At 34.5% G+C, this 11,435-nt stretch overlaps 1 protein-coding gene across 3 annotated transcripts; it reads left to right on the plus strand.

The window, feature by feature from the left end:
- Window positions 1-2,106: 2,106 nt before the first annotated feature.
- LOC131003899 (uncharacterized) lies at window positions 2,107-9,951 on the plus strand (the record flags this gene model as incomplete). Of its 3 annotated transcripts, none has more annotated exon segments than XM_057930463.1 (16): window positions 2,107-2,357; window positions 2,817-2,947; window positions 3,415-3,499; window positions 3,831-3,884; window positions 4,117-4,208; window positions 4,319-4,422; window positions 4,975-5,050; window positions 5,703-6,162; window positions 6,924-7,262; window positions 7,359-7,568; window positions 7,679-7,777; window positions 7,863-7,935; window positions 8,946-9,073; window positions 9,163-9,448; window positions 9,527-9,747; window positions 9,827-9,951. In XM_057930463.1, coding segments are annotated over 16 exon segments (2,540 nt in total), but the record flags the coding sequence as incomplete, so codon positions are not given.
- Window positions 9,952-11,435: the final 1,484 nt, after the last annotated feature.

An 11,435-nucleotide genomic window follows, 5' to 3' on the forward strand; every position in this document is an offset into this window, starting at 1 on the left:
TTAATTAAGTTAATGAGTGAAGAATATGACCCACATGTTAGTGAGTGGATAAATGGAACCACAAATTATTACTAAAAATAAATTATGACAACTTTTTGTGGACGGACCAAAATGACAAATTAAGACAACATTGCATAGATGGAGGGAGTATATTGCTTAATGTTTTGTTGGAGAGAGTAGAGTTTCTTCATAGCCACATGTATAGAGTTTCTTTGTAGCAACATAGTTGTAGAATGTGTTTTGGTTAATAACAAACATTTATGATGTAATAATGTCAAAGAAAGATTAGTCATTTATCTTAAATGTATATCAAATTCTTATCGGAAACAACGTTAATATTTATTATGTAAACTTGCGCTAAAATAACACTAATTTTTGTATATAAAATAAGGCAAAATGTCTTAATTTAAAAAATTAAGGATGACATATTTTTTTATTACAAGAATATGATTATCTATAAAAAAAAAATTACACATGTAAAAAAATAGTAAATTTGTGGGTCCGACAGACTAACCCGAAAACGAATAAGTTAGGGTTAGGGATGAAAAATTTTAGCCCAAAAAATAAAAAAATCGATTGGCCCAAACCGAAAATAACCTGAAACCACATGGGCTGACCCAAAATCGAGTGGGCTGGCCCAATTGGCATCCCTAGAAGGAGTAGTAATTTTCATGTAAAAGCTTTTTGTGGTGTTTTGTGATGTGTAATACTAGAATTTGATCAAAATTTTGTAATACATTTTCAATGTAATGTTTGACACTTCCTCCGCCCACGATATCGTTTTCACTTTTGTCATTTTAATTCATCCACAAAACTCCACTCACAACAATACCCACTACTATAATAGGTATTTCACTTCCATTTATAATAGTAGGATCCACAAAACTCCACTAACAACAATACCCACTACTATCAACTACTCCATCCGTCCCACTCTAAGACTATCATTATCAGCAACCACCCAACCATTCAACCATCCAACTATCTTCAATATTTAATTAATTTCTCTCTCTTCCACATCACCAATATTCATCCCAACCCAACCACTTCTATTTTTATTTGTTTATCAATGACCACCAAACCATCCAACCACAACATTATATATAATTAATTTGTTATTATTTTTAATCGTAATAATTTTAGTTTAATTAAATATAATTAAAATATTACAAAAAAATTAAAATGAAAAAAATATAACAAACTAATAAAAATTTAAATTACGAGAAACTAAAAATAGAAATTACAACAACCCAAACTCGAAATAGAAAAAAAAAAATGCATACTAGCATTTAATTATCATCGCCAAACTTTTGTCATATATGCTCGATCCATTGAAGAAAAATATAGAAAAAATACTAGATGTTATATGTAGAGAGGGAAAATGGAAGATTTTGAAGGTGTGTTGAAAGCAAGAGTGGTATCTGTTTATAGAGAATGAAAAAAAATATAAATTTTGATATATATATATATATATATATATATTTTATATAAAAGATATGCTAATTTTTATTAATTATCCTAACAAAATATGCCCAACCAATTAAATATTGACAAGTGTTAAGATATCATTGGTCCATGTTTGAGGAGAGAGAGACCAAACCTGGTCTCTTTTTCTTCAAGGTCGACCATGCAAACAATTGTCTTATGAATTGTTTTTTTTTTTCCTTTAATGACTTGGCAGGAGACCTGGTCAACCATGTTGGAATCGATAAACCTAGTTCAATAGGCTCATTTCTTTTGGACACGAAGATTAAGAAAACTTATTTTTTAGGAGGGAAGTGGTGGTCCACACAAATTAAATACATTTTTTTACTCAAAATGAAAAATGAGTATATTCTAATGAGACGTCCAAAAAAGGAAAACAAATTAAAGTGGGACGGATGAAGTATACATCCACCATTTTCTTAAATCTCGTGTCATCCACAAAGTAGAAACGATATCATGGACGATGGAGTATAATTTATTATAATTTGTCTCATAATATTATTATTATTAGTTACATTGGTAATTAACTTATGAATTAAGTCTATTTATATAAAAAATAAGTTCTATAATTATTCATACAGTGCATTAGTATATATAAAGAGATAATAGAACAAGTCATCCATACAACGGCCATCTTCTGGTATCAAACTAATTCATGCGAATATATATACCTTACCCATCGTCTCCGACTTGCTACCGTTTGAACATTAATCAAAGTCGATCAATAATATCGCTCAATATAACGATTGGGTAAAATTAATTTAATCCAATTTTAAAAGTCAAAACTACTGTTCACCGATTTGATTCATATTAATATGTTCGCTAAATTATTTCAAAAACCCACTCAACCTCAGCCATCACCTTCTTCCCAGGTAAACTCAACAATTTATTTCTTGATTCTCTTTAATTTCAAATTTTCGGTTCGTTCATCTTCTTTTGCGAATCAGAGCTTGTTCTTTATTACTTATTTTTTTTTTTTGGAAGATTGCGCTCGTTTAGAATGTTTGGGTTTTACGTATTGGAATTCGGAATTTTATAATTACGGTGGGAGTTCTTATATTTATGCTTAAATTGTCTGATTTTTGTTGATTTTGATTGCAATTAAGTTTAAAAGCCAAATTCTGTCAACTTCGGATTTGGAGTCTATTGCTTTTGTTTTTTATACTGATTAGTATGGAGCTGTTCTTGTCCAAGAAATTATTGAATTTGGCTCAGAACATAGAATGCCTAATGTAACCGTCGTTTTTCCTGAAGAGCAAGTATGTCAAACACCTACTGGCAATCTGTGTAGAATTTACTGATGATCATGGTTGTCTTATATTGTTGTGCAGCCGGATGTTACTCAACATAGCATGGCATCTTCCGACTTGGCACCACTTGTTTCTGTTCACTATGGCATCCCATCAACTGCATCAACTCTTGCTTTTGATCCCATTCAAGGCCTGTTGGCAGTAGGGACTCTGTAAGTTCGATGTCCGAGTAGATGTTTGATGCATTGGTTTTTCTGTTTTGCGGTGTAGCTAGTGTTCATTTTATGAGGCATACAAACTGGTGTGCAGTGGTTTACGGTTAGCAGTTATTTACTTTCAATAATTTACCTATTTTGTAAGTTCAGTTGTAACGTGCATTTAGTTTCAGTAGTTAATAAGCTACATTCTTTTGCTGTTACCTCATTCCTTCAAGTTTAGCATCATTTTGCTATTCCCACTGCAGTAACTCATCATCTTAAGCTTGCGGGCATTGTTGTTGGCTATTAATTAACTATCATAGCTTTCATTGATCACTCCTTTTTATGTCATGTGATATGGAGTGCAATAGCTGTTTACATGATTGAATGATAGAACATCTGATCACAGTGGATGCTCTAGCCCTTAAAAATAGTATATCCCGTAGTATTACTAATCATTTATTTTTTTGGATGAGCTGCAGGGATGGCAGGATTAAAGTGGTCGGTGGAGACAACATTGAAGCTCTTCTTATCTCTCCTACAGCTTTACCCTTTAAGTACCTAGAGGTTTGTTACTATAGTCATAAGAAGAATTTTCTCTCGGCCATCTCCCCTTCCATCTATGCATGGACTTAGTTCATCTATCTTCTTTTACTTCTTTACTATTTCTATTTTATGAGAAAACTCAAATCCTTTTGAGGCCTAGGCCACTCTACTGAATGTTTCATTAGATTATGACTGTTCAACCTGTAATACTGCTCTATCAAATTCTTCCCTATTGATGTCCTATATTCACATGATAGTGATGCTGACATTGATTTTGTTTACATCAGTTACCCATTTATAAATGGTAAAAGTTCTTATTACATATCTTTTGGCTTACGTTTACTCTTTTCAGTTCCTGCAAAACCAAGGTTTTCTAGTGAGCGTCTCCAATGAAAATGAAATTCAGGTACGTATACTCTCTTACTTATCATATGCATGCACTCTAGCTTATCATCTGGTGAAATCCTTCTGTCTTCCCTGGCAATCTTCACATCTTTATATAGTTACCGTTGGGCTATTCAAGTTCCAAAATAAGCTGTAGATTCATTTCCATTTTATGCCTGATGCTCTTTAGAATTTTCTTTTTCTCATCAACCCGCTTTGTTCCTTTAACTGCTGTCTGTATGCAACTTTCACAGGTCTGGGATCTTGAGATGAGGTGTATATCTTCTAAGATAAAATGGGAATCCACTTTAACTGCATTTTCTGTTATCTCCGGAACCAATTACATGTAAGAGATTTTGAGTTCTATATTATTTTCTTGTAGCACTGTTTTTGTTTTCACTGAAAACAATGCCTTAGACATGGCCTGAAGATTCCTTGCTATTATTGAACTTCCAGATATCTCGGAGACGAGTATGGCTTCCTTTCAGTTCTAAAGTATGATGCTGAAGAAAAAACCATTGTTCCATTACCATACCACGTGCCTCCAAATCTTGTTGCTGGTAACTGGATCTCTAGAACTTTCTGAAGTAATGTATATGAGTTTGACTTGTTAGTGGTGCTAATGACAAGAAGGCCGTGGATTTAACTTGTGAAGATTTAGTGACCCAATAAATCTGCAATAATTGCTTAGTCCATTTCTGGTCAATTATTATTTTTGCTAGACATGGAAAGTGGATATTTCTCAAAGTTAATTGACTGTGTGAAAAAAAAGTTTTGAAAGCTTGAAGGGAACTATATAGGGTTGAGTTCAAATAAAAAACTTTTTATTGTGAGAATTGTGAGAACTCTGCACTGAACTTATAAAGTAACTGCACTGAACCTATAAGTTGTGGAGTTCAGTGCATATATTTATAGGCTCGGTGCAGTCATTTTATTGTTTCAATGCAGAGTTCTCACAGTTCTTACAATAAAAAGTTATGCCCTTGGCCCATTGGGCTTAAACCTGCTCCATTTGAAGTGACCTTTTTTTTCTTCTTCTTCTTTACAGTTTTATTTTCATAATGGTTAAAGTGCATCATCAAAGTAATTCCCAATGCCATTAAATTTTGTAGAAGGATCTGGGATTTCATTGCCTGATCATCAATCCATTGTTGGAGTGCTCTCCCAGCCTTGTTTGTCTGGAAATAGGTAAAACTATTATGATTTCTTTTTTAATTCCTTGGAAATATATCACCTAAGTTCTGGGCACTTCTCCTGGGGTTTGCGATCTATACTAGTTGCAACAATAATATTCTTCAAGATCGTCATTAAGTTGCTTGCGGCATCTCTAGCACAATTTTAGTGTTATGAATTTGCATAAGGATAAGGCACAATAATGTTGATTAAAGATACTATGCTTCAAGTATGAATGTATGATAGTAGGCTGCTACGCCCTGTGAGGCATCCTTTGCACAACTTTATGTCATTGGATTTGACCTTCACAAAAGGTATAGAGTGTTGATGAAAAATGGACTTCTCTTTCTTTCTTTTTTGTCTTTTTTTTTTTTAATTAATTTTTTCCCTTGTCCGCCTTAAAAAACCCAAAAGTAGAATTATGTGCATGCCGGTATTTATTCAATAATTTTGGTTAGTTTAAGTTTTTGGAACTAACTTTATATTTTTCATGGTAGTTCCTAGGAGTCTTTGGATGATACTGGTAAGTAAATGAATGCAAGTTTTTTCAATCCCCTGTATAGGATATGAATCACCATCATTTCAGTTTATTGATCCATGGAGATTGGAGATTTTAGTAGAAGTATCAGTTATAACAGTCGAAACTAACCAGTCTGCTATTTTGTAGGGTTTTGATTGCTTATGAGAACGGTTTGATTATTCTGTGGGATGTTACAGAAGACAAGGCCATCCATGTTAAAGGCTATGGAGATCTGCAACTCAGAGGTGGTGCAGTTGTCAATTTTTCAGACAATGAGAGCCACACCCATCTGAATGATTCTTTAGATAATGAAGAAACGGAAAAGGAAGTAAGCTCTCTCTGTTGGGTGTCACCTGATGGATCCATATTAGCTGTTGGTTATGTGGATGGAGATATTTTACTATGGAACCTATCATCTTCTGACAATGATAAAGGTCAGAAAACTCAGAAGTCACCGGATGATGTTGTTAAGCTACAACTGTCATCAGGAGATAAAAGGCTTCCTGTCATTGTTCTCCATTGGTCATCCAGTAAAGCTCATAATGGTAATGGAGGTCAACTCTTTGCCTATGGTGGAGTAGATATTGGAGCTGAAGAAGTATTAACGGTATGCTTGAGCCTCTGAATGTAATTGATCTTTTCACATTCTGAAATTATGCTTTTTTGTCTTAATAAAGAAATGCCAACTAAATTTCCGGTTCTTTTGATGTATGTGTTTTCGCCTGCATGTCTGACAATTTTTGGCCTACTGTCAAGATTGAATCCATAGTAATTAGATTATGCTCCCATTTGTTTATGTAGATGGATAGTGGAAATATACATACATAGATGTTTAATGGATTATATATCGATTAAACAGCTCGATCTCTGGGTGATAGTCTGTACTGAATGTCTTTTCTCTCCAGTTCACCAATTATTTCGGAAAATTCAACACTCTGTCTCTTGATCTTCCCAATACTGTTACTTTCAATGTGCTAATAATGTGTCTAGACGTGTTTATGCAAGGTACAACATGTGGCCTTGAGGCCAAATCTTCAGTATGAACTTCTGTTTGAAGTGCATAAATGTTCATATTTAATTGGAAGATAGAGGAAATCACTAATGACATATGGAGCTGAGAATGGTTTTAAGAGATGAAAGTCTTCCTATTGAACTTTGTGATTGCTTCATAGTTTTTAATGAAACATACGAATCATAAGAGATTTTGACTTCAAACTAGTCTTTCATTGTCCGTTTAATTGTCTCGTTCAGTAAATTTATTGCTTATTATTGTCACAAAGTATTCTAAAGAATTCAAAGTGATTGCCAAATTCTCCTTCATTCTAGTATTGAATATCATTTTATTGAAAATTTGCTTGGGCACTGCAGATCCTTGACCTCGACTGGTCTTCTGGGTTAGCAAGATTGAAGTGCATTGACCGTGTTGACCTTACCCTCCATGGATCTTTTGCAGATCTTCTTGTAATATCAAACAGTTATATGCCAGACCACAGTAATGGGACGTCATTATTTGTTTTGACCAGTCCAGGGCAATTGCATTTCTATGATTATGCTTCGCTTTCTATGCTAAAGTCTGAGAGAGGAAAGAATCATTCTGTGCATGCCTCACAGTATAATTCAATCATACCCACTGTGGAACCATATATGACTGTGGGTAAGCTTTATATGATGGGCTCAGAGGGGAATATTCTTGGTGCAATCGCAAAGGTACCAGATATAACCAGCCTCGATTTGCGTGCATTACTGCTAGTACTATAATTTTTTTCTTTTTTCCATTTTATTGATCATTAATAGTTTTATTAGGCAGTTTCCCCTACAAAGCAGCATTCTGATAAAATGCTGACTGGTGGAAGCGCAAAGTGGCCTCTGAGAGGCGGTGTTCGTTATCAAATGTCAAGAACTGAAAGTTATAGTGTTGAGAGCATTTATATAGGAGGATATCATGATGGATCTGTACGAATCTGGGATGCCAGTTTACCTGTTCTGTCACTTGTTTCTGTTTTAGGATGTGAGGTAAGTAGAGTATTATGTACTAATTGTTTTTGGTGACTTCTCTATACATGCTGTTCAACAGAAGAACTTTTTAACTCATAGACACACATTCCTGTCCCATATGATTGTAGGTGAAGGGTATTGAAGTTACTGGTGCTAGTGCTCCAATATCAGCATTGGATTTGTATTCACCAAACTTAACCTTAGCTATTGGCAATGAATCTGGTTTAGTAAGAAATAGCTTAACATTTTATTTGTCATAGTTTCATAAAAGAGGGGAGATAATTGTGCTAAAATTTTCATTTCTCTATACAGATTTTCCTTTATCAGCTACAAGGCAACTCTAATCAAGCAACCGTTACTGTCGTAACTGAAACAAAACATCAAGGTATCAATCATATTAATTTATTAACATTGGGAGACAGGAGTTTTGGTGGCTAGTCTGGCACTAACTAATGGAGATGCATGTGATGATGCTGGTCTCTTTAATTTGCTTCTGCTGTTTTCAGTAATTAGTTTAAGCTGGGTGCAGTAAAACCAAAGTTTATGGCCTGTGTAGTTTTATCAAATTTACCCAATATCATAGAGGGTTATTTGCCTCAAATAACCCAACCTTCAGCCTAATTTGCAATAACAATCTAACTTATAAAATGTTGCATTACAAGGTCACATTTTTATTTACTTTTGTAATTAGTAATTACAACTTGCTCAAAATTTTCAGCAGTAAAAGGACATTGTTTAATCTGCAATGTCGATTTAGCTGTACATGTAAACTTCACATGATTCCAAAAAGTTAAAAGGTGGTGTTGTAATTACAACATTTTAAATGTTGTGTTGTGATCACAAATTAGGGTAAACGTTATGTTATTTGAGGCAAATAATCCCTATTATATCCAATTGCTTTCTCCGGAAAATAATTCATATATGGAGTCAACTTCATCAAATTAGTTTTCTCGTTGACTTCTTTGAGATATATAATAAGTTACCACAATTTGTTATTAAAAATGGGCTTCTAATTTAAGGGAGTAATCTAACCTAAAGGTAGGGTTCAGTGATCTGTCCTTTATGTCAACCTTCATGGTTCATCAATGCATATAGATGTTCCCTAAGAACGTCAATGGAAACATTTGGCTTCATTATGCAACAACGCTCTTGGATTATGAACTATATGATGTTTCTTTGTAGACATTTCCTTTCCTTGATTGGGAGAACGCCGTTCACAATTGTAGTTCTGATGCTTTCTTCAGTAGTTATGGTAGCTTACTTTTTTAATATGACCATTTATATTATCTGCAGCTTGCCTTTGGATAACTCTTGTTACCTCTTTCACTAGCTTATCTGATATAGAATTTCCTTAAAGTTTAAAGATATGATGAACATCATGTACCTTATCTACAGTTCACCATTGCCTACCTCAAGAGGGAAATTATTGTTCCACCATATATTCCACCCTTAGTTCTCCTGTGTGTGCCTTAAAATTTGCTACTTCTGGAGTTAGACTTGTTGCTGGATTTGAATGTGGACAGGTGAGAACTGTTTCTACCAAAATTATTAAACTGATAATCGCTCCCTAACCTGTAAATTTCAGTCTAAAATTATACTGTACCTATTACAGATAGCAGTGCTCGATACCAGTTCAGCTTCAGTTATATTTGTTACGGACTGTATCTCTAACTCAAAGTCTCCTATCACGTCTCTGTCTGTTAGAACGTGTCCAACTCGTCATAACCCGGTTGAGAAATCTGACAATGAAACTGAAAGTACATCTGGTCCAGAGATTGTGTTTGTCCTGACCAGAGATGCTCAGATGGTCTTGATGGATTGTTCCACAGGCAATATGATCAGTTCACAGCCAACACATCCAAAAGAAAAATCTATTGCAATAAGCATGCATATACTAGGCAAGTGTGCTCCTTGCTTACAATTTTATGCAGTATTTCAGACTCAGATATTTATATGTTCTTGAATTTTGAGTGCAGACCAGCATCATCTTGCTGAAGGGTCCAAAAGCGTCTCTGTCACATACTCCCAGCATACTGAAGCTCAGAATGAGGCTTCTGAAATCACTCATCAGAATCAGAGTGGTTTACCAAATGCGGAAGTAGTGGAGCCTAATTTGGAGCCCAAGATGCTGGCATCTCTGATACTACTTTGTTGTGAGGAAGCCTTCTACTTTTACACTTTGCAGTCTTTGATTCAGGTGCTTGTCTTTTTGAATTGATTCTCTCTTAATGTAAGAATTTTCTTTTACACTTCATAAGAAATTCTTGATCTTTTAGGGGGATAATAACTTTGTCCACAAAATAGAACACGGGAAACAATGTTCCTGGACTACAGTCATCAAGAGAGATGCAGAAAGACATGGACTGGTAGTATTCTATCAAACTGGAGAAATTGAACTAAGGTTACTTTCTTATTCTGTTGCATATCTGACTTTTATAGACCACAATACCCTCTTAGGTGCACTGATTTCATTTTAGACTCCACAAATGTGATTCAATACTAAGCGAGGTTCTGTTTTAACTTTAGAGTATGAACTGTATGGTTTAATATGATTGCATGTAATTAAAATGCTGCAAGTGCTGTGTTTGAAAATGCTTAACCTTAGAAGTACTTTACAATAAAAGGATATAATGTAATATAGTTTTTAAATGAAAATGGAGTTTTGGAAGAAAAATGCAGGTATTATGCTCCATTATTAGTGGCAAAATTTATATAAGGTACCCTGGGAAATGTCTTGCCATTGTTAGCTATTTTAGTCAATGAAAAATTATTGGAGACTGATTAATCTTTCTTATGCTTTTAAATACATGGTTTAGCAGCACTGGGTTTTGTTTACCTACATTTAACTGTATGTTGATCATAATTAAGTCATTACATCTTGTAGAATGGTAAAACATGGAGACATAGGAGAGGAGAAAAATAGTTTATTATGTTCAGGGTACAAAATACTAGAGACCTCCCACATATATAGGGAAAGCTAGGGCTACAAGATACTAAATACTAAATATTCTGCAACACTATCCTCAAGCTGGAGCATATATATATCAATCATGTCCAATTTGATGCAAAGTTCAGAAAACCGTTTTCCGCCAACGGTTTTGAAAATATCAACAATCTAGTTGGACGAAGAAGTGAAAGAATAAGCAATAGATTGACTCAAGACACACTCGCAAATGAAATGACAGTCAACCTCAATATGTTTAGTCCTCTCATGAAACTTGGATTGTTAGCAATGTAGATAACTGCTTGGTCATCACAATGCATAGGTAAAGGTTTATTAAAAGTGAACCCCAATTCCTCAAGTAGATTCATCACTCTAATCATCTCAATCCCATTGTGAGCCATAGCTCTGTACTCAGCCTCGACAGAGGATCTAGCAACAGTGTGTTGTTTCTTACTTCACCAAGTTACTAAATTTCCTCCCATTTTGGTGCAGTATCCAAAAGTTGACTTCCTGTTTTAGAGTCAGCATAATCAACGCCAGAATATCCTTCAATCTTTAGATGACCATTCTTCTTGAATAACAACCCATTTCCCCGAGATCTCTTGATATATCGAAGAAGCCGAATAGCAGCATCCATCCCAATGAGCTTGTTTAGGCTTATCTAAGAAACGATTGTCAAGTAGATAAGTTTCCCAACAAGTCATCTATACTTAGCTTTATCCTCCAAGAAGTTTCCACTGTGATCCAAACACTAAAATCAACATCTATAGGAGTATCAACATGCTGGTTCCAAGCAATTCAGTTTTTTTGAGCAAATCAGTAGCATACTTTTGCTGAGATAGAGAAACTCCAGACTTGTTGAGAGCAATTTCAATTCCTAAGAAATATTTAGGACGTTCCATATCCCTAATAACAAATTGTTGTTGCAAGTACTTATTAGT

Source organism: Salvia miltiorrhiza, unplaced genomic scaffold (assembly GCF_028751815.1).
Source record: "Salvia miltiorrhiza cultivar Shanhuang (shh) unplaced genomic scaffold, IMPLAD_Smil_shh original_scaffold_289, whole genome shotgun sequence".
Classification (NCBI taxonomy): domain Eukaryota; kingdom Viridiplantae; phylum Streptophyta; class Magnoliopsida; order Lamiales; family Lamiaceae; genus Salvia; species Salvia miltiorrhiza.